This window comes from Anolis sagrei, chromosome 6 (assembly GCF_037176765.1).
Source record: "Anolis sagrei isolate rAnoSag1 chromosome 6, rAnoSag1.mat, whole genome shotgun sequence".
Lineage (NCBI taxonomy): Eukaryota > Metazoa > Chordata > Lepidosauria > Squamata > Dactyloidae > Anolis > Anolis sagrei.
In genome coordinates, this window is record NC_090026.1 from 6,052,480 (window position 1) to 6,076,529 (window position 24,050).

Consider the following 24,050-nt stretch of genomic DNA (forward strand, 5'->3'; position numbering starts at 1 on the left):
GATCCCACCTCTATCGCAAGCGCAATTGGGTTTTTTTGGGGGGGGGGGTTGTCGTGTCAGGAGCAAATCGCTTCTGGTGTGAGAGAATTGGCCATCTGCAAGGACGTTGCTCAGGGGACGCCTGGATGATTTGATGTTTTTTTTATCATCCTTGTGGGAGGCTTCTCTCATGTCCCCACATGAGGAGCTGGAGCTGATAGAGGGAGCTCATCCACCTCTCCCTGGATTTGAACCTGCGACCTGTCGGTCTGGCGCGATTGGTGGGGACGAGGGATAGGGCCTTCTCGGTGGTGGCCCCTTGACCCTGGAACTCGCTTTCCAAGGACATTAGGCATGCCCCAACTCTGCCAGTCTTCAAGAGGAGCCTGAAAACATGGTTGTTCCAGTGTGCCTTCCCAGAATAAGGAAACCCTAAGCAACATGTCTCTAATCACACTTTACTAATGATCTAGGATTGTCTGCTCACTCCATCTGTCTCCAAATACCTATCCTAGTTGTCATGCCCAGCATTTTTAAAATTTTAAATATTACATTTGGCCCTGCCATAGGTTTTTAATGCATCGTGGTGTTATTGTTACTGTTTATTGCTTTGTTTATGAGTTTATTTATTGACTTTATTGCTGTTGTTGCTGTTTTTACTGATGTATTTGGGCTCGGCCTCTGGTAAGCCGCACCGAGTCCTTCGGGAGATGGTAGCGGGGTATGAATAAAGGTTTATTATTATTATATTATTATTATTATTTCCAGCCCTTTCCTTCCCTTGCAGGCCTATCCATCCCAGAAGCCCCTGGCCGCCTGGACCCGGGACTTGGGCCTTCGCGTGGACCAGTTTACCCGCTGGGCCAACACCGCTCACCCTCCCGTGCTCTTCTGGCTCTCGGGCTTCACCTTTCCTACCGGGTTCCTGACTGCTGTGCTGCAAGCTGCTGCCCGGCTTAACAATGTAGGAAATGGCAGGGGGAGTGGGGCAGTGGGGTGGGTAGGGGGAGAGGTATACTTATATTTTTCCCTAAATAATATTTTTCCCCACCCTAGCCTTTAAGTGTTCCTTCATTCTCAAATTTCTTGCATTACTACAGTAAATGAAAACTTCAGATTTCAATATTAATGTCAAAAATACGTAGTATGATTTTACATAGGATTTGTGCTACATTAGAACAGTAAAGACAAATATCACTTGAGTAAAATAAACATTAAATATTAAATAACCAGAAAAATAAAATAAGGTGTAAACACTAAACTAATCTGGGAATCTGCTATTGCCACACATCCAATGAAGTGGTTTAAAACCAGTATAAACAAAAAGATTAGGACTAAGTACGTTCCAGTCTACTTGAAATACATTAAGCTCATTCCAGAAGCATGTTGAAGAACTGGTCCAAGAGTCCAGAAGAGCCTTGACTTCCTTGAATCCCGAGTAAGATTTAGTGACTGAGGACCAAAAAGAAGAGTTCAAAGGATTTACTACGATCTCTCTGCCATTCTAGAAATTTGGTAGAATGAAAATTCCTTATAGTAGCAGAGTTCTTATTTGGGAGGTCCTATCTTCACCTTCTCCTCAGCAGCAGTCACTTTGCGTCTCAGTCAAGAGACAAAAGTGGAAGATGATGATGATCATGGTGCTGTTGGACGAGTGGGCTCATTAGCAAAAGACCCTCCTCATAAATGCACAGCAGAGTAACTTATTAGCAGCAGTACCAGTATGGAGCCCCCGGTGGCGCAGAGGGTTAAACCCCTGTGCCAGCAGGACTGAAGACCAACAGGTCACAGGTTCAAATCCGGGGAGAGGCGGATGAGCTCCCTTTGTCAGCTCCAGCTCCTCATGCGGGGACATGAGAGAAGCCCCCCACAAGGATGATAAAAACATCAAATCATCCGGGCGTCTCCTGGGCAACGTCCTTGCAGACGGCCAATTCTCTCACACCAGAAGCAACTTGCAGTTTCTCAAGTCACTCCTGACACAACAAAAAAGAAAGAAAAAGAAAAAAAAGCAGTACCAGTAGTCCAAAGTGATAAAAAGAACAAAAACACATGGACCAGTGTTATTATCTCTTCCTTAGGAGGCTGTTCTTTATAGCAAAATAATATGATTGCACTATTTACAAGTTTTCCATAATATAAAGTCAGTCCTTTACACTTCCTTCTTTGCTTCCATGCTGGGCTTCTTTCTCATGCAGATAAACAGCTTCACTCTCACAGAGTCTCCTCTTACACCGAAGTTACACAGAGCTTCACACCGTAGATTTTTATACAGCAGCCTTCACACATTTATTATTTATTTCGCGCATTTCTACCCCGCCCTTCTCAACCCCTGTGGGGGGACTCATGATGGCCTTCAACCTGGGGCTTCCTCTCACCAAAGCTTCTCACACCAAGTCCTCTCATATTGAGACTTACTAACACTGAGGCCTTTCTACCACTGAGGCCTTCTCAAACTGAGGGCTCTCTCAGACTGAGGCCTTTCTCCCAGTGAAGTGAACTAACACTGAGGCCTTCTCACACTGAGGCCTCTCACAGACCAAGTTTTGCTAACACCGAGGGCTCCTTTAGACTGATGACTACTAAGCTACAGGCACACCTACTTATATTGAACTACAGCTTTTAATGAATAAATGCATCTATTTAACCCTTTCAGTGCTTGACGCTCATTTTTGTAATTAAAAATATATAGTTAGTATTTAGTATTTCTAACATATACTACTACTACCCTTGACCTATATACCCCTGAACGATAACCCTTGGCCTGACAAAATCCTGCATAAAATGCCCCCGGAAGCACTTTATTTTCTACCTACTAGTGCAATTAAATCATACTTTCGTCCCCCTGATCCCCTGTCCAGATACATTATATTGCCTTCTCACCCAGTGTTTTAAACTTTTAATCCTTGCTACTGGCCCTGCTCACTGTGATTTATTTTCTGTGTTTAAATTATTGTGATTTTACATTGTTTGATGTGCTTATTTATATTGTTTCTTGTATTTTATTTGTATATTTTATTGTCGTTGTATGCTGTTTATTTGCATTGCTGTATTGTTGGACTTGGCCACATGTAAGCCACCCCGATTCCCCTTGGGGAAATGGTGGTGAGGTATAAATAAACTATTATTATTATTATTATTATTATTGCTGCTGCTGCTACTACTACTACTACTAATAATAATAATAATAATAATAATAATTAGCTATAACTCTAGGGATAGTAGAATGGCCTGTGATGGGAGCTGTGGGGAGAAGAGGGGGATCAAATGATCTGATGTGTCTTGACCCTGAGTTCAAAACAAATCTGTGTTGGATTTTGGAAATGGGGTAGGAAAGAAAAGTGAGCCCAAAGCGGGTGGTAAACTCCATCTAAGGCTAAATACCTGCACGAGACCGATAGTCGACAAGTAACGTAAGGGAAAGTTGAAAAGAACTTTGAAGAGAGAGTTCAAGAGGGCGTGAAACCGTTAAGAAGAATCTGGGAAGTGGAGGCCTAGAATCATAAAATAATAGAGTTGGAAGAGACTACATGGGTCATCTAGTCCAACCCCCTGCCATGCAGGAAAAGCACAATCAAAATACCCCTGACAGATGGCCATTCAGCCTCTGCTTAGGAGCTTCCACCACACTCCTATAGTTTGTCAGTCAGACTTTTGGTTCAGGCCACAGACAGGAAGGAGAAGAGGGGCTAATGTTGCCAGCTAGCACATTTATATACTCAAGGAGAGGCATCTTGTGGAGAAGCTGCTCACCCTTGGGTTGTAGAGTCACCTCACCGCTTCCTCCTTGTTCCTTTAGATCTCAGTCGACACCCTTTCTTGGGAGTTCATTGTCTCCACGGTGGATGACAACAACCTGGTGTATCCCCCCAAGGTAGGTGTGCTCCCCTCTGTCGAAAGTTAGGGATGGGGACCTAGAGGCTGGCTGTGCCCAGACGTCACGTCCTGCCCGTTCTTCCTCTCTCCCATCCCAACTGCCCTTTGCAACCTCCAGGAAGGGGTCTGGATCCGGGGCCTCTACCTGCAGGGTGCTGGCTGGGACAAGAAGAACTCTTGCCTGATGGAGGCAGAGCCCATGCAGCTGGTCTGCCCCATCCCCACCATCCACTTCAAGCCGGTGGAGAACAAGAAGAAGAGTGGCAAAGGTATGTAGGTGGCTTGGAGAGAGGCAAGGGCTTTGCCTCACCTTGTCCCTCGTGGTTGGGAGCAAATGGCTCTGTTCAGAGCAGACATAGGCAAACTTTGGCCCTCCAGGTGTTTTGGACTTCAACTCCCACCATTCCTAACAGCCGGTAGGCTGTTAGGAATAGTGGGAGTTGAAGTCCAAAACACCTGGAGGGCCAAAGTTTGCCCATGCCTGGTTTAGAGACACCAGAGCAGTGCAGGAGGTTGGCCCCATCACCTGGCCCTTGCTCGCCAGGTAGCTATGCTCTTCTCCTTCATGCCATTTGGTTTTGCTTGTCCTAACCTCACCCGAAGTCCCCTCTTTCTCTCCTCTGTCTCCAGGGATGTATGCCTGTCCTTGCTACTATTACCCCAACCGGGCTGGTACCGCCGGGAGGCCCTCTTTCGTCATTGGCATTGACCTTCGGTCCGGAGCCATGCCCTCCGACCACTGGATCAAGCGGGGCACGGCCTTGCTCATGAGCCTGGACAACTGAAGATAACAATCGTCTTTGTCTCTCTCCAGAACTTCCCCTTCTGACTTTTCCTTGATTTCTCCTACCTTTTCTCTCTTGTTGTTATTCTGGGTGAAATTAAATATAGTTATTTATTTCACTTCCTTTGTGTATTATTATTATTATTATTATCATTATTATCATTATTATCATTATTATTATTATTATTATTATTATTATTATTAGAAACACAACAAGATGAGTCCACAGCAGACACTCTGCTGGCTGTTGAATTGGATCACACATGAGACACTTCCCAAGTGTCTAGGATTGTGTGATGTATCGGTGAATAATGCGTGCAGATCCCACTAAGGTGGCCTTCTGCAGCTGGCAGATGGTATTTTTGTCAGCGCCGATTGTGTTTAAGTGCAGGCCAAGGTTTCTAGGCACTGCACCCAGTGTGCTGATCACCACTGGGACCACCTTGACTGGTTTGTGCCAGAGACTTTGCAGTTCGATCTTTAAATCCTCACATCGTGTCAGCTTTTCCAGTTGTTTCTCTGTAATCCTGCTGTCACCTGGGATTGCGACATCGACGATTCATTCTTTGCTTTTTTAACACAATAGTGAGGTCAGGAGTATTATGCTCCAAAACTCTGTCTGTCTGAATTCGGAAGCCCCAGAATAACTTGACGTGCTCATTTTCTGTAACTTTTTCCGGTTTGTGATCCCTCCAGTTCTTTGTCGCAGGCAGATTGTGTTTGTGGCACAAGTTCCAATAGATCATCTGAGCAACGGTGTTGTGCCTCTGCTTGGAGTCTGTCTGTGCAATTTTCTTGCAGCAACTGAGGATGTGATCTATTGTTTATCTATTGTGATCTATTATTATTTTACTGACACAAACATACAGTATGTCTCAGCAAACGAGATCTCTCTGCTGGATTTCGTATCACAAAATCACAAGTCGAACACTTCCCAAGCGTCTAGGACTGTGTGATGTATTTTCGAATGATGCACGCAGATCCAAATAAGGTGGTCTTTTGCAGTTGACAGATCGTAATTTTGTTAATGTTTATTGTTTCCAAATGCCGCTGAGGTCTTTTGGCACGGCAGCCAATGTGCCAATGACCACTGGGACCACATGTACTGGCTTATTATTATTGTTGTTGTGTTTACTTTTATTTTATTTATTTACTTTTATCCTGCCTTTCTCCCACGAATGAGGCTCAAAAGTTGCATACATAAAACCACAACAAGTACATACTTACAAATCCTCATCCCACAACCTCCAACATATGGACAGTAAATCAGCACATTATATAGACCAGTGTTTATCAACCTGGGGGTCGGGACCCCTGGGGGGGGGGCTGCAAGGGAGGGACAGAGGGGTCACCAAAGAGCATCAGAAAACACAGTATTTTCTGTTGGTCCTGGAGGTTCTGTGTGGGAAATTTGGCCCAATTCTATCATTGGTGGGGTTCAGAATGTTCTTTGGTTGTAAGTGAACTATAAATCCCAGCAACGACAACTCCCAAGTATCAAGGTCTATTTTCCCCAAACTCCACCAGTGTTCACATTTGGGCATATTGAGTATTCATGCCAAGTTTGGTCTAGATCCGTATTTGTCTCACTCCACAGTGCTCTCTGGATGTAGGTGAACTACAATTCCAAAACTGCTGGGGGGGGGGGGGTCACAGGGTTTTTTTTTTTAGATGGGTTGCCAAAGACCATCGGAAGACACAGAAGTCTGATGGTCTAAGAACATCTTTGGCAGAGAAGGCTGAAGATCTCTCCACCTGTCCTTCTCTACCCTTTTGGAAACAGATGGCAAATCCTCCCACCAAAAGCCCTCCTCCTGCTGGGATTGTAGGTGAACTATAAATCCCAGCAACTACAACTCCCAGATATCAAGGTCTATTTTCTCCAAGCTCCACCAGTGTTCACATTTGGGCATATTGAGTATCTGTGCCAAGTTTGGTCCAGATCCATCACTATTTGAGTCCACAGTGCTCTCTGGATGTAGGTGAACTACAACTCCTAGCTCAAAGCCAATGTCCACCAAACCCAGTATTTTCTGTTGATCTTGGGAGTTCTGTGTGCCGAGTTTGGTTCAATTCAATTGGTGTTGGAGTTCGGAATGCTCTTTGATTGTAAATCCCAGCAACTACAACTCCCAAATGATGAAATCAATCCCCCCTCCCAAACCCACCTGTATTTGAATTTCGGCGTGTGGGTTATTTGTGCCCAATGTGATCCAACGAATGAAAATCCATCCTGCATATCAGATATTTACACTAGGATTAATAACTAGCAAAATTACAATGTATTGTTGAAGGCTTTTCTGGCCAGAATCACTGGGTTATTGTAGGTTTTTTCGGGCTATATGGCCATGTTCTAGAGGCACTCTCTCCTGACGTTTCACCTGCATCTATGGCACGCATCCTCAGAAGTAGTGAGGTCTACAACAACCTACAACAACCCAGCAAAATTACAGTTTTGAAGTAGTAACGAAAATAATTTTAGGGCTGGGGGTCACCACAACATGAAGAACTATATTCAGGGGTCACAGAATTAGGTACACATTTATCGTGTCATCAGCAACAAGACATTTGTATTACATTTTTAACAAAAACAAACAAACAAACAGACAAAACACAGAGTTTGCAAGCTTGGTAGTTGATTAAATGTCCTTTGACCAGTATCTGGCCCCTTGGAGTGCCTCTGGTGTTGCCGCAAGGAGGTCCTCCCTTGTGCATGTGGCAGGGCTCAGGTTGCATTGCAGCAGGTGGTCAGTGGTTTGCTCTTCTCCGTACTCGCATGTCGTGGATTCTACTTTGTAGCCCCATTTCTGAAGGTTGGCTCTGCATCTCGTGGTGCCAGAGCGCAGTCTGTTCAGCGCCTTCCAAGTCGCCCAGTCTTCTGTGTGCCCAGGGGGGAGTGTCTCATTTGGTATCAGCCATGGATTGAGGTTCTGTGTTTGAGCCTGCCACTTTTGGACTCTCGCTTGCTGGGGTATTCCAGCGAGTGTCTCTGTAGATCTTAGAAAACTATTTCTTGATTTAAGTCATTGATGTGCTGGCTGATACCCAAACAGGGGATGACCTGGAGATGTCACGGCCGTGGTCCTTTCACTATTGGCTGCTACTTCCCAGCGGATGTCAGGTGGTGCAATACCGGCTAAGCAGTGTAATTTCTCCAGTGGTGTAGGGCGCAGACACCCCATGATAATGCGGCATGTCTCATTCAGAGCCACACCCACTGTTATAGCGTGGTGAGATTACACTGTTTAGCCAGTATCGCACCACCTGACATCCGCTGGGAAGTAGCAAGCAACAGTGAAAGGACCAAGGCAGTGACATCTCCAACTCATCCCCTGTTGTGTTCCACACTGGGCATGCATACTCAGCAACATAGCACAAGGGCAGATGTCTTCGCTGTATCTGGTTGTGATCCCCAGGTTGTGCCCGTCAGCTTTCGTATGATATTGTTTCTAGCACCCACTTTTTGCTTGATGTTCAGGCAGTGCTTCTTGTAGGTCAGAGCATGGTCCAGAGTGACTCCCAGGTATTTGGGTGCGCTGCAATGCTCCAGTGGGATTCCTTCCCAGGTCATCCTCAGAGCTCGGGATACTTGTCTGTTCTTAAGGTGAAAGGCACAGGTACACATTGAGGTATACATTGCCGAAACAGGGAGTCCACTTACACATTAGGAAGAACTTCCTGACAGTGAGAGCTGCTCAAAAGCAGTATTGCTTCCTGAGGGTCCGATGGGGTCTCCTTCTCTGCAGGTTTTTAGCAGAGGCTGGACATTCATCTGTTGGGAGGGTTTGGATTGTGTCTTCTTGCATAGCAAAAGGGTTGGGCCGGATGGCCCGTGGGGTCTCTTCCATCTCTAGGATTCTTTGATTCTCCAGCTTGGCCCTTCTGAGACACACTGGCTCTTCTCTGGCCTGCCCGCCTGCCCGAGAGCCATGGGGCTGTGTGTCACCAGAAAGGTATTTCCTTTCCTCCACTTGGCTTTCGGCACCGACAGCCAGGCAGCCAGCGGTTTTTTGGGAGCCCCGTGCCCATACATCCATCCCGCAGGCTGGGAAGGAGAAGGAGGGGATCGTATGGAAGGCAATGAATGGCTCCCGAATCCTAGAATCCTGGAGTTGGAAGAGACCCCCAAAGGCCATCCAGTCCAGCCCCCTTCTGCCAGGCAGGAAGGCACAATCCAAGGCCTCCCAACAGATGGCCATCCAGCCTCAGCTGAATCCTATCTCTAGCAACTCATTGAGGTCTGGAAACTTGATGACACGAGAGACTTGTGCAGTCCAAGGATGAAACCCAACAGGAATTTAATCAAAAGCATTCAACTGATGAGAGGGAAATTGCTTGAACCCTTGGCTCTATTGGTTCTCCTTTGCTGCCCAAGACACAGCAGGTGGGTCTAGATCAGGCATGGGCAAACTTGGGCCCTCCAGGTGGTTTGGACTTCAACTCCCACAATTCCTAACTGCCTGGGGAAAGGAACAAGTCTAAAATCAAGACAATAAATAAGGAATACTCAAAAACAGGGGAATTTCAAGCAAGAAACAATCAGAGCCAGCTAATCACCTCCCGACAAAGGATTCCCCCAGGCAGGTAGCAGCCAAGCTTTGAAGCTGCAAGGGCATTTAGTGCTAATCAAGCCCACTTGTCGCAAGCAGACAAGAGTTCTTTCTCCCACCCTGAACATCATTCCACAGATATATAAACCCCATTTGCCAGTGGAGTTGATGGCGTAGGAGCATCGCTTCAGTGCTGGTGGGTTTTGCTTCTTCCAGCACGCTGACATTTGTCCGCCTGTCTTCCCAAGAGATTTGCAGGATTTTTCAGAGGCAGCGCTGATGGAGTGTCATGTCTGTAGACAGTCCATGTTTTGCAGGCGTAGAGCAGAATTGGGGGGACAGTAACTTCATGAACAAGCCCCTTGGCCTCACACGGATGTTCCAGTCCTCAAACACTCTCTGCTTCCTTTGGAAGAATGCTGCACTCGCAGAACTCGAGCTTTAACTTGAATATGCATGGAATATGTTGAACGGTTTTTAATACTGTTTATATTTGATTCTGTTTTAATGTTTTTATATTCGTTTATTTTAAATTGTGTACTAATGCTTTTATGTTAAATAACTTTGAATCCCCTTTAGATAGATAGATAGATAGATAGATAGATAGATAGATAGATAGATAGATAGATTGATTTCTGGGTGTTTGGGATGAGACCCAAGTCTAAATACATAATAATGATGATGATGATGATAATAATAATAATAATAATAATAATTTTGAGAACACAGAAATGCTGGACCACTCTAACAACTACCATGTCAATAATAATAATAATAATAATAACTATTATTATTATTATTATTATTATTATTATTATTTTGAGAACACAGAAATGCTGGACCACTCTAACAACTACCATGTCAATAGTAATAATAATAATAATAATAATAATAATAATAATTTTGAGAGCACAGAAATGCTGGACCACTCTTAACAACTACCATGTCAATAATAATAATAATAATAATAATAATAATAATAAAAATTTTGAGAACACAGAAATGCTGGACCACGCCAACAACTACCATGTCAATTATAATAACAATTATTATTATTATTATTATTATTATTATTATTATTATTTTGGGAACACAGAAATGCTGAACCACTCTAACTACCATGTCAATAATAATAATAATAATAGTTATTATTATTATTATTATTATTATTATTATTATTATTATTTTGGGAATACAGAAATGCTGAACCACTCTAACTACCATGTCAATAATAATAATAATAATAATAATAATAATAATAATTTTGGGAACACAGAAATGCTGGACCATTTCTAACAACTACCATGTCAATAATAATAATAATAATAATAATTATTATTATTATTATTATTGACATGGTAGTTGTTAGAGTGGTCCAGCATTTCTGTGTTCCAATAATAATAATAATAATAATAATTATTATTATTATTATTATTATTGACATGGTAGTTGTTAGAATGGTCCAGCATTTCTGTGTTCCTATTATTATTATTATTATTATTATTATTATTATTGGAACACAGAAATGCTGGACCACTCTAACAACTACCATGTCAATTATTATTATTATTATTATTATTATTATTATTATTATTATTATTTTGGGAACCAAGAAATGGTAGACCACTCTAACAACTACCATGTCAATAATAATAATAATAATAATAATAATAATAATAATAATAATAATTTTGGGAACACAGAAATGCTGAAACACTCTAATAACTACCATGTCAATAATAATAATGATAATGATAATAATAATAATTTTGGGAACACAGAAATGCTGGACCACTCTAACAACTACCATGTCAATAATAATAATAATTTTGGGAACACAGAAATGCTGGACCACTCTAACAACTACCATGTCAATTATTATTATTATTATTATTATTATTATTATTATTATTATTATTTTAGGAACACAGAAATGCTGGACCACTCTAACAACTACCATGTCAATAATAATAATAATAATAATAATAATAATAATAATAATAATAATTTTGGGAACACAGAAATGCTGGACCACTCTAACAACTACCATGTCAATAATAATAATAATAATAATTTTGGGAACACAGAAACTTCAAAATCAGGACATTAAATAAAGATCAACACTCAAAAATAGGGGAATTCCAAACAGGAAACAATCAGGGCCAGCTAACACCTCCCAACAAAGGATCCCCCAGGCAGCAATCAGCTAGGCTTTGAAGCTGCAAGGCCATTCAAGGCTAATCAAGCTGGCCAATTGCCACATTCACACTTGCCTCCAACAGACAAGAGTTCTTTCTCCCATCCTGGACAGTAAAAAAAGTGGTACACTCAAAAAACAGGGGAATTCTTGACATGAAACAATCAGGGCCAGCTAACACTTCCAACAAAGGATCCCCCAGGCAGCAATCAGCTAGGCTTTGAAGCTGCAAGGCCATTCAATTCTAATCAAGCTGGCCAATGGCCACATTCACACTTGCATCCAACAGACACCCACCTGGACAGTAAATAAAGTGGAACACTAAAAAAAAAAAAAAAAACCAGGGGAATTCTTGACATGAAACAATCAGGGCCAGCTAACACTTCCAACATTCACACTGGCCCCAAGCAGGACAGAGTTCTTTCTCCCACCCTGGACAGTAAATAAAGTGGTATACTAAAAAAAACAGGGGAATTCTTGATATGAAACAATCAGGGCCAGCTAACACTTCCAACAAAGGATCCCCCAGGCAGCAATCAGCTAGGTTTTGAAGCTGCAAGGTCATTCAATGCAAATCAAGCTGGCCAATTGCCTCCATCAGACAAGAGTTCTTTTTCCCAACCTGGACAGTAAAAAAAGTGGAACACTCAAAAAACAGGGGAATTCTTGACATGACACAATCAGGGCCAGCTAACACTTCCAACAAAGGATCCCCCAGGCAGCAATCAGCTAGGCAAGTCCATTCAATGCTAATCAAGCTGGCCAATTGCCACATTCACATTTGCCTCCAACAGACAAGAGTTCTTTCTCCCACCCTGAACAGTAAAAAAAGTGGAAAAGGGAAGTCTTGACATGAAACAATCAGGGCCAGCTAACACTTCCAACAAAGGATCCCCCAGGCAGCAATCAGCTAGGCAAGTCCATTCAATGCTAATAAAGCTGGCCAATTGCCACATTCACACTTGCCTCCAACAGAAAAGAGTTCTTTCTCCCACCCTGAACAGTAAAAAGAGTGGAAAGGGGAAGTCTTGACATGAAACAATCAGGGCCAGCTAACACTTCCAACATTCCCACTGGCCTCAAGCAGGCGAGAGTTCTTTCTCCCACCCTGGAGATAATTCCATGGATATATAAAACCCAATTTTCCTAGCTTCTAGCAGACCTCACAACCTCTGAGCCATGCCTGCCAGAGATGTGGGTGAAACGTCAGGAGAGAATGCTTCTGGAGCATGGCCAGAGAACCCGGAAAACTCACAGCATCCAACCCATTCAGGTGAATGAGGACAGAATTGGGGTGCCATCACCCTCCCCATCCTTTGCCTGTGTGTGTGTGTGCATGTGATGTTTGCATGCAAAAGTGGGGGCAGAAAGGAGCCTGTGTTTTGGAGCAATGGCGGGGGGGGGGGGCTGATTTGGGGAGAGGGAGGGGCCTGTTTCTCTCTCTGTTTTGGAACAGAGAGAGAGAGAAGGAGGGAGCGCGTGAGAGAGGGATTGAAAGAGAGAGAGAGAGAGAGAGGCGAAAATGCAACTGCGCCACCGGAGAGAGAGCTTCCCTTCCCAGGCTCTGCTTGCAAATGGAAACAGAAGGGAGGGAGGGAAGGAGGGGGAAATGGGGGTGCTATTCCCCCCCCCCCAATGTACCCCCTACTCTCTTTTCTATCTCTTTCCTTTTGCACCAGTTGCAGCCCCAAAGTTGCAAGCTTTGGGGGCATGAAGAGGAAGAAGAAGGAAGAGAAGGAGGAGGAGGAAGAGAAGATGATGGTGCCATCTGCAGAGTGAGTGAGTAAGTGGAGTGCCTGCTCCTCAATGTAGTCAGACTCATACTGTGTTGTTTTGCAATTGGGGTTGTTGTGTTTAGGGAGGAGGGAGTTGAAAGTGGAAGGAAAGGGGTCTTCTGGCATTGCAAGGGCCAGGCATGGTCCAACTTGGGCCCTCCCTCCAGGTGTTTTGGACTCCAACTCCCACAATTCCTAGCAGCCGGTAGGCTGCTAGGAATTGTGGGAGTTGGAGTCCAAAACACCTGGAGGGAGGGCCCAAGTTGGACCATGCCTGATGGAGACTCATATAGTTCAGTTCAGAACAGATACATAACAGCCACTCCCTCCAGGTGTTTTGGACTCCAACTCCCACAATTCCTAGCAGCCACTTGGGCTCTCCCTCCAGGTGTTTTGGACTCCAATTCCCACAATTCCTAGCAGCCACTTGGGCCCTCCCTCCAGTTGTTTTGGACTCCAACTCCCACAATTCCTAGCAGCCACTTGGGTCTTCCCTCCAGGTGTTTTGGACTCCAACTCCCACAGTTCCTAGCAGCCACTTGGGCACTCCCTCCAGGTGTTTTGGACTCCAACTCCCACAATTCCTAGAAGCCACTTGGGCCCTCCCTCCAGGTGTTTTGGACTCCAACTCCCACAATTCCTAGCAGCCACTTGGGCCCTCCCTTCAGGTGTTTTGGACTCCAACTCCCACAATTCCTAGAAGCCACTTGGGCCCTCCCTCCAGGTGTTTTGGACTCCCAACTCCCACAATTCCTAGCAGCCACTTGGGCTCTCCCTCTAGGTGTTTTGGACTCCAACTCCCACAATTCCTAACAGCCACTTGGGCCTTCCCTCCGGGTGATTTGGACTCCAACTCCCACAATTCCTAGCAGCCACCTGGGCCCTCCCTCCAGGTGTTTTGGACTCCAACTCCCACAATTCCTAGCAGCCACTTGGGCCCTCCCTTCAGGTGTTTTGGACTCCAACTCCCACAATTCCTAGCACCCACTTGGGCCCTCCCTCCAGGTGTTTTGGACTCCAACTCCCACAATTACTAGCAGCCACTTGGGCACTCCCTCCAGGTGTTTTGGACTCCAACTCCCACCATTCCTAGCAGCCACTTGGACCCTCCCTCCAGGTGTTTTGGACTTCAACTCCCACAATTCCTAGCAGGAATTGTGGGTGTTGGAGTCCAAAACACCTGGAGGGAGGGCCCAAGTTGGCCCATGCCTGATGTAGACTCATATAGTTCAGTTCAGAACAGATACATAACAGATACAATCCAGTTCAGAACTGAGACATTCCAGATACATAACAGATACAATCCAGTTTACAACAGATACATTGAATTCAGAAAGTGGATTACATGACAGTCATAGAAGGGTCATCGACTCATAGAATTGGAAAAGACCACCTGGGCCATCTAGTCCAACCCCCTGCCATGTAGGAAAAGCACAGTCAAACTATCCCTGATAGATGGCCATCCAGGCTCTAGAACAGTGTTTCTCAACCTGGGGGTCGCGACCCCTGCGGGGGTATTGAGGGAGTGTCACAGGGGTCACCAAAGAACATCAGAAAACACAGTATTTTCTGTTCATCATGGGAGTACTGTGTGGGAATCTTGGCCCAATTCTCTTGTTTGGGGGGTTCAGAATGATATTTGATTGCAGGTGAACTATAAATCCCAGCAGCTACAACTCCCAAACGTCAAGGTCTATTTTCCCCAAACTCCACCAGTGTCCACATTTGGGCATATTGAGTATTCGTGCCAAGTTTGGTCCAGATCTATCATTGTTTGAGCCCAGAGTGCTCTCTGGATGTAGGTGAACTACAACTCCCAAACTCAAGGTCAATGCCCACCAAGCCCTTCCATGGTCATGGGAGTTCTGTGTGCCAGGTTTAGTTCAATTCCATCGTTGGCAGAATTCGAAATGCTCTTTGATGGTAGGTGAACTATAAATCTCTGCAACTACAGCTCCCAAACTACAAAATCAACCCCCCCCCCCCCAGCCCCAACACTTTTCAAATTTGTGCTTATCAGATATGTGTGCCAAATCTGGTCCTGTGAATTAAAATACATTCTGCATATCAGATATTTACATTATGATTCTATGCAATATCAGAATTACAGTTATGAAGTAGCAACGCATATAGAATCATAGAGTTGGAAGAGACCTCCTGGGCCATCCAGTCCAACCCCATTCTGCCAAGAAGCAGGAATATTGCATTCAGATCACACCTGACAGATGGCCATCCAGCCTCTGTTTAAAAGCTTCCAAAGAAGGAGCCTCCACCACACTCCGGGGCAGAGAGTTCCACTGCTGAACGGCTCTCACAGTCAGGAAGTTCTTCCTCATGTTCAAATGGAATCTCCTCTCTTGCAGTTTGAAGCCATTGTTCCGCGTCCTAGTCTCCAGGGCAGCAGAAAACAAGCTTGCTCTCTCCTCCCTGTGGCTTCCTCTCACATATTTATACATGGCTATCATATCCCCTCTCAGCCTTCTCTTCTTCAGGCTAAACATGCCCAGCTCCTTAAGCCGTTCCTCACAGGGCTTGTTCTCCAGACTCTTGATCATTTCAGTTGCCCTCCTCTGGACACATTCCAGCTTGTCAATATCTCTCTTGAATTGTGGTGCCCAGAATTGGACACAATATTCCAGGTGTGGTCTAACCAAAGCGGAATAGAGCATGGGGAGCATGACTTATCTAGACACTATGCTCTTATTGATGCAGGCCAAAATCTCACTGGCTTTTTTTGCCGCCACATCACATTGTTGGCTCATGTTTAACTTGTTGTTCACGAGGACTCCAAGATCTTTTTCACACGTACTGCTCTCGAGCCAGGCATTGTCCCCCATTTTGTATCTTTGCATTTCATTTTTTCTGCCTAAGTGGAGTCTCTTGCATTTGTCCCTGTTGAACTTCGTTGTGTTAGTTTTGGCCCATCATCTCTCTAGTCTGTCAAGATCATTTTGAATCCTGCTCCTGTCCTCTGGAGTCTTGGCTCTCCCTCCCAATTTGGTGTCGTCTGCAAACTTGATGATCCTGCCTTCTTTACCTTTACATAACAGGTAAAGGTAAAGCATTTCTCTGACATTAAATCTAGGTGTTCATCTCCATTGCTGAGCTGAAGAGCCAGCGTTATTCATAGATGCCTTCTAGGTCATGTGGCCAGCATGACTACCTTCCCGCTAGAGCGGTACCTATTAACCTATTCTCATTTACATATTTTCGACCTTCAAGGTTGGCAGAAGCTGGGGCTAACAGCGGGAGGTCATCCCGCTACATGGATTTGAACCACTGAGCTTTAGATCAGCAAGTTCAGCAACTCAGTGATTTAACCCACTGTGCCACCAGGGGGCCCTACACTGGCATATAATCCCATTCAATGAAGGTAATCTGGATCCCAAAACAGGACTATATGTCAGTGCGGATGGGGCTTCATAGATAAATAGATTTGCAGATGTTTTTATGCAAATGTGTTATTGATTTTATGTGTTGATGTACTGCATTTTATGTGTTTGTGTTCTAGTTCGTAAGATAGCCCGAGTCCCTATGGGAGATGGTGGCAGGGTATAAATAAAGTTTTATTTATTTACTAGCTTGGGGACCTGGCGCTGCCCGGGTTATTTGAGAAAGGAATTGTGTCTCAAGGTTGGTCTTTATCAGTTATTTATATGGCTCGAAGTGGTCTCAGAAAGTTAGTGAAGGTACTGCGGGTCCCATCATCTGTGGTCCATCCTCCTACAAACTGCTCCAGGATGGAGAGTGGATCATGGGGGCTCTATGTGTGCCAAGTTTGGTCTTGATCGGTCATTAGATGAGTGTTGCATCAGTCTTGGGAAATGAGTGGAGGTACTTGAAGTCCCATCATCCATAGTCTGTTCTCCCCCAAACCTCACCAGAATATTGAGTTGGCCATGGAGGCTCTCTGTGCCAAGTTTGGTCTTTATTGGTATTTGGATGAGAGTCACTGTGGTTTCAAGAAGTAAGTGAAGGTTCTGCAATTCCCATCATCCACCTCCATCCTCCTTCAAACAGCACTGGGATGTAGGGTAAGTCATGGGGGCTCTGTGTGCCAAGTTTGGTCTTGATCTGTCATTAGATGAGGGTTGTAGCAGTCTGGGGAAGGGAGTGGAGGTACTCGAGATCCCATCATCCATGTTCTGTCCTCCTTGAAAGTGCACCAGGATGTAGAGTGGGTCATGGGGGCTCTGTGTGCCAAGTTTGGTATTGATCGGTCATTAGATGAGTGTTGCATCAGTCTTGGGAAATGAGTGGAGGTACTTGAAGTCCCATCATCCATAGTCTGTTCTCCCCCAAACCTCACCAGAATATTGAGTTGGCCATGGGGGCTCTCTGTGCCAAGTTTGGTCTTTATTGGTATTTGGATGAGAGTCACTGTGGTTTCAAGAAGTAAGTGAAGGTTCTGCAATTCCCATCATCCACCTCCATCCTCCTTCAAACAGCACTGGGATGTAGGGTAAGTCATGGGGGCTCTGTGTGCCAAGTTTGGTCTTGATCTGTCATTAGATGAGGGTTGTAGCAGTCTGGGGAAGGGAGTGGAGGTACTCGAGATCCCATCATCCATGTTCTGTCCTCCTTGAAAGTGCACCAGGATGTAGAGTGGGTCATGGGGGCTCTGTGTGCCAAGTTTGGTATTAATCGGTCATTAGATGAGTGTTGCATCAGTCTTGGGAAATGAGTGGAGGTACTTGAAGTCCCATCATCCATAGTCTGTTCTCCCCCAAACCTCACCAGAATATTGAGTTGGCCATGGGGGCTCTCTGTGCCAAGTTTGGTCTTTATTGGTATTTGGATGAGAGTCACTGTGGTTTCAAGAAGTAAATGAAGGTTCTGCAATTCCCATCATCCATCCTCCATCCTCCTTCAAACAGCACTGGGATGTAGGGTAAGTCATGGGGGCTCTGTGTGCCAAGTTTGGTCTTGATCTGTCATTAGATGAGGGTTGTAGCAGTCTGTGGAAGGGAGTGGAGGTACTCGAGGTCCCATCATCCATGTTCTGTCCTCCTTGAAAGTGCACCAGGATGTAGAGTGGGTCATGGGGGCTCTGTGTGCCAAGTTTGGTATTAATCGGTCATTAGATGAGTGTTGCATCAGTCTTGGGAAATGAGTGGAGGTACTTGAAGTCCCATCATCCATAGTCTGTTCTCCCCCAAACCTCACCAGAATATTGAGTTGGCCATGGGGGCTCTCTGTGCCAAGTTTGGTTTTTATTGGTATTTGGATGAGAGTCACTGTGGTTTCAAGAAGTAAATGAAGGTTCTGCAATTCCCATCATCCATCCTCCATCCTCCTTCAAACAGCACTGGGATGTAGGGTAAGTCATGGGGGCTCTGTGTGCCAAGTTTGGTCTTGATCTGTCATTAGATGAGGGTTGTAGCAGTCTGTGGAAGGGAGTGGAGGTACTCGAGGTCCCATCATCCATGTTCTGTCCTCCTTGAAAGTGCACCAGGATGTAGAGTGGGTCATGGGGGCTCTGTGCGCCAAGTTTGGTCTTGATCGGTCATTGGCGAGGGTCTCAGTGTGAATTGTGATCCAGGATGCGGGCTCTGTTTGCGAATTGTGATCCTGATCCATCATTGTTTATGTGAATGAAATAAATTCATTATTATTAGGTTGCTGTGAGTTTTCCGGGCTTTCTGGCCATGTTCCAGAAGCATTATCTCCTGGCATTTCACCCACATCTATGGCAGGCATCCTCAGAGGTTGTGAGGTCTGTTGGAAACTAGGTAAGTGAGGTTTATATATAATGTCCAGGGTGGGAGAAAGCACTCTTTGACTGCTTGAGACAAGTGTGAATATTGAAGTTGGCCACCTTGATTAGCATTGAATGTCCTTGCAGCTGCAAAGCTTGGCCGATTGCTGCCTGGGAAATCCTGTGTTGGCAAGTGTTAGCTGGCCTTGATTGTTTCCTGTCTGGAATTCCCTGGTTTTTTAGTGTTGTTCTCTATTTACTGTCCTGATTTTAGGGTTTTTAAATACTGGTAACCAGACTTTGTTCATATTCATGGTTTCTTCCTTTCTGTGGAAATTGTCCATCTGCTTGTGGATTTCAATGATTCCTCTGTGTAGCCAGACATGGTGGTTGTTAGAGTGGTCCAGCATTTCTGTTTTCTCATAATAATAATAATAATAATAGTAATAATAATAATAATAATAATAATAACAACAACTATGTATTTAGACTTGGGTTCCATCCCAAACACCCAGAAATCAATCTGTCTGACTGTCTTTCTCTCTCTATCTATCTATCTATCTATCTATCTAAAGAGGACTCAAAGTGGATTAACGTAAAAGCAGCAGTACACAATTTAAAATATACGAATATTCAAACATTAAAACAGAATGGCTTCAAACTACAAGAAAGGAGATTTCATCTGAACATTAGGAAGAACTTCCTGACTGTGAGAGCCGTTTAGCAGTGGAACTCTCTGCCCCGGAGTGTGGTGGAGGCTCCTTCTTTGGAAGCTTTTAAACAGAGGCTGGATGGCCATCTGTCAGGGGTGATTTGAATGCAATATTCCTGCTTCTTGGCAGAATGGGGTTGGACTGGATGGCCCACGAGGTCTCTTCCAACTCTAGGATTCTAATTAAATATAAACAGCATTAAAAAGTGTTCAACATATTCAATGCATATTCAAGTTAAAGCTTGAGCTCTGTGAGTTCAGCATTCTTCCAAATGAAGCAGAGAGTGTTTGGGGATTGAGACATCTGCAGGGATACTAAGGTGCTTGTTTATAGAGCTATTGTCCTCCCTTTCCTGCTGTATGCTGATGAAATGTGGACTGTCTACAGACGTAACACTTGACTCCTGGAACGAGTGACCTTCGGGCTGAGAGAGGGGGTATATAAATATGGCAAGTAAATAAATCAATCAGCGCTGCCTCTGAAAAATCCTGCAAATCTCTTGGGAAGACAGGTGGACAAATGTCAGTGTGCTGGAAGAAGCAAAGACCATTAGCATTGAAGCAATGGTCCTCAGCCATCAACTCCACTGGACTGGCCACATTATCTGAATGCCTGATCACCATATCCCAAAGCAGTTACTATACTCCGAATTCAAGAACGGGAAATGTAATATTGGTGGACAGGAAAAGATATTTAAAGACACAGTCTCCTGACTGTGAGAGCCGTTCAGCAGTGGAACTCTCTGCCCCAGAGTGTGGTGGAGGCTCCTTCTTTGGAAGCTGTTAAACAGATGGCTGGATGGCCATCTGTCAGGGGTGATTTGAATGCAATATTCCTGCTTCTTGGCAGAATGGGGTTGGACTGGATGGCCCAGGAGGTCTCTTCCAACTGCCGAAGGCTTTCATGGCGGGAATCACTGGGTTGTTGTAGGTTTTCCAGGCTATATGGCCATGTTCTAGAGGCATTTTCTCCTGACGTTTCACCTGCATTTATTTATTTACTTACTTTATTTGTATACCGCTCTTCTCAGCCCTTAGGCGACTCAGAGCGGTTTACAACAATTTAGGTATACACAATACAAAATCATTCAGCATTTAAAAGCAATAGCATCACAAATCATTAAACATTAAACTTCTTTGGAAACTTTTAAACAGAGGCTGGATGGCCATCTGTCAGGGGTGATTTGAATGCAATATTCCTGCTTCTTGGCAGAATGGGGTTGGACTGGGTGGCCCATGAGGTCTCTTCCAACTCTTTGATTCTATGATTCTATGATTCTATAAATATCACTACTTCTGAGGATGCTTGCCATAGATGCAGGCGAAACGTCAGGAGAAAATGTCTCTTCCACCTCTTTGATTCTATGATTCTATAAGATGGGCTTAAAGCCAACCTCAAAAATTGTGGCATGGACACCGAGAACTGGGTAGCCCCGGCCCTTGAGCGCTCTAACTGGAGGTCAGCTGTGACCAGCAGTGCTGCAGAATTCAAAAAGGCACGAATTGAGGGCAAAAGGGAGAAACGTGTCAAGAGGAAGGTGCATCAAGCCAACCCTGACCAGGACCACCTTCCACATGGAAACCAATGTCATCACTGTGGGAGAACATGCGGATCAAGAATGGCGCTGCACAACCACTTACGGACACACCGCCAATACACAACACTTGGAGGACCATCATCCTTGGGCTATGAGGGATTGCCTAAGTAAATAAGTATTTTCTGACCTGATCTTAAAGGTCTCTGCATGGAGTTGAGAGCCAGAGCATTCCCCACTCTCCTGCCTTGTCTATTTTTGCCTTGTTTTCCCATTGTTGTTGTTGTTATTGTTGTTATTTGCAGTGTATTGCTTTGGTGTAGAGTGGAGTGGCTCATTCACTTGAGTGACTCCTAAACAAAGGAGGGGAAAAAAACCCTTTTCCAGCACAGAAATGATTTTCCAGCTTATTGTTTTGAAATGTAAACAAAGAATGAGGCGGGACAAATCCTCCAGGGTGGCTTCCTATTGGCCAGCCTGATTGCCATGTGCAGCCGGTTTGTCCAATCAGGACGGAGAGAGTGGCTCAAAACAATTCTCCAGTGTTATGATAACAGATTTGATGTCTGTGCCAGTTATCCTTCAAAGTATGAAAGAAGCCCTCCTATATGTTACCGTAAGTAAGAAGCAGGTATAGGGTCCCAGACTGGGAAAAGAGAGCTTATGGGCCAACTTGGGCCCTCAAGGTGTTTTGGACTCCAACTCCCACAATTCCTAACAGCCGGGTAGGCTGTTAGGAATTGTGGGAGTTGGAGTCCAAAACACCTGGAGGGCCCAAGTTGGCCCATGCCTGGAGATACTGCAGCACACTGGAGACTACAACATCCAGACTCTCTGGCCATGTTCCAGAAGCATTCTCTCCTGACGTTTCGCCTGCATCTATGGCAGGCATCCTCAGAGGTCATGAGGTATGTTGGAAATTAGGAAAATGGTGTTTATATATCTGTGGAATAATGTCCAGGGTGGGAGAAAGAACTCTTTATCTATTTGAGGTAGGTGTGAATGTTGCAATTGGTCACCTTTAATGGCCTAGCAGTTTCAAAGTCTGGCTTCTTACTGCCGAGGGGAATCCTTGGTTGGGAGGTGATTATCTAGCCATGGCAAGAGTTCTTTCTCCCACCCTGGACATAATTCCAAATAATTCCACAAGATAGATAAACCCAATTTTCCTAGTTTCCAACAGACCTCACAACCTCTAAGGATGCCTGCCGTAGATGTGGGCGAAACATCAGGAGAGAATGCTTCTGGAACATGGCCAGACAGCCCGGAAAACTCACCACAACCCAGTGATTCTGGCCATGAAAGTCTTCGACAATACATTTTCAAATAATCACCTTGACTAGCATTGAAAAGCCTTGCAGCTTCAAGGCCTGGCTGCTTCCTGCCTGGGGGAATCCTTTGTTGCGAGGTGTTAGCTGGCCCTGATTATTTCCTGGCTGGAATTCCCCTGTTTTTTTAGTGTTGCTCTTTATTTCCTGTCCTGATTTTGGAGTTTTTTTTAAATACTGGTAGCTAAGTTTTGTTCCTTTTCGCTTACCTCCTTGCCTACTTTCTAACAGACATCACAACATATTGTCGAAGGCTTTCATGGCCGGAATCAATGAGTTGTGAATTTTCTGGGCTGTAAGGCCATATTCTAGAAGCATTCTCTCCTGACGTTTCACGCACATCTATGGCAGGCATCCTCAGAGGTTGTGAGGTCTGTTGGAAACTAGGAAAATGGGGTTTATTGGTAATCTCAACATGTTGTCGAAGGCTTTCATGGCCAGAATTGCAGGGTTGTTGTGAGTTTTCTGGGCTGTAAGGCCATATTTCAGAAGCATTCTCTCCTGACGTTTCACCCAAATCTATGGCAGGCATCCTCAGGGGTTGTGAGGTCTGTTGGAAACTAGGAAAATTGGGTTTATAGGTATCTCAACATGTTGTTGACCGGAATTGCTGGGTTGCTGCCAGTTTTCCGGGCTGTATGGCCAATGTTCTTTCAGAAGCATTCTCTCCTGACGTTTCGCCTACATCTATGGCAGGCATCCTCAGAGGTTGTGAGGTCTGTTGGAAATAGGAAAATTGGGTTTATAGGTAATCTCAACATACTGTCGAAGGCTTTCATGGCCGGAATCACTGAGTTGTTGTGAATTTTCCAGGCTGTAAGGCCATATTCCAGAAGCATTCTCTCCTGACGTTTCGCCCACATCTATGGCAGGCATCCTCAGAGTTTTGAGGTCTGTTGGAAACTAGGAAAATTGGGTTTATAGGTAATCTCAACATGTTGTCGAAGGCTTTCATGGCCAGAATCGCTGGGTTGCTGTGAGTTTTCCGGACTGTACGGCCAGTGTTCCAGAAGCATTCTCTCCTGACGTTTTGCCCACATCTATGGCAGGCATCCACAATGCTTTTATGCAATGCTTTAGATATGAAATAAATAAAAAAACAGATATATAAACCTTCCACAGATGTATAAACCCCATTTTCCTAGTTTCCAGCAAACTTCATGACCTCTGAGGATGCCTGCCATAGATGTGGATGAAATGTCAGGAGAGAATGCTTCTGGAAGGACATGGCCAGGCAGCCTGGAAAACTAACAGCAACCCAATAATCTCAACATCTCATTCACAATATGTATTGCAAATGGTTTTCTGCCTGGCCATACAGGCTAGTTTGCATTTGCAAGGGATTGCCGCACGAGGGCGAGCGAAGACCACCGAACAAGAAAGCTCTCCTTGTCTTGCTCTGCCTCCTCCTCTGTCACTACTCAATGAGTTAATCTCAGAGCCATGTTGTGTTAAGTCAAGGGTTGGAGCTTTAGAGGGGATGGGAGGAGGAGGATATTAATATTAATGCCGCTGAATGTGCAGATAGCCATTGTCTTAATATGGCTCTTTTAATGCCAAACTCAAGATTTGGAAAAAAGAGCTAAATATAGATGACTTGAGCATATGTACAATAT

At 44.7% G+C, this 24,050-nt stretch overlaps 2 protein-coding genes across 4 annotated transcripts in view; both read left to right on the forward strand.

Moving 5' to 3' along the window:
* DNAH2 (dynein axonemal heavy chain 2) overlaps nucleotides 1–4,758 on the forward strand; it is a 202,285-nt gene extending 197,527 nt beyond the window's left edge. Inside the window, exons 84-87 of the mRNA XM_060779843.2 lie at nucleotides 767–943; nucleotides 3,779–3,853; nucleotides 3,974–4,124; nucleotides 4,486–4,758. Of these exons, the coding sequence (XP_060635826.2) occupies nucleotides 767–943; nucleotides 3,779–3,853; nucleotides 3,974–4,124; nucleotides 4,486–4,640 (558 nt within the window). The 3' untranslated portion in view covers nucleotides 4,641–4,758. The remainder of the gene's footprint in view (nucleotides 1–766; nucleotides 944–3,778; nucleotides 3,854–3,973; nucleotides 4,125–4,485) is intronic.
* Nucleotides 4,759–12,860: 8,102 nt separating this feature from the next.
* Nucleotides 12,861–24,050, forward strand: part of KDM6B (lysine demethylase 6B) — a 195,530-nt gene continuing 184,340 nt past the window's right edge. For 2 of the 3 annotated variants that reach the window (XM_067469705.1, XM_067469707.1), the window contains exon 1: nucleotides 12,861–13,169. The gene's annotated coding sequence lies outside the window, so the exon portion shown is untranslated. The remainder of the gene's footprint in view (nucleotides 13,170–24,050) is intronic. The other variant, XM_067469706.1, reaches the window with a different exon arrangement.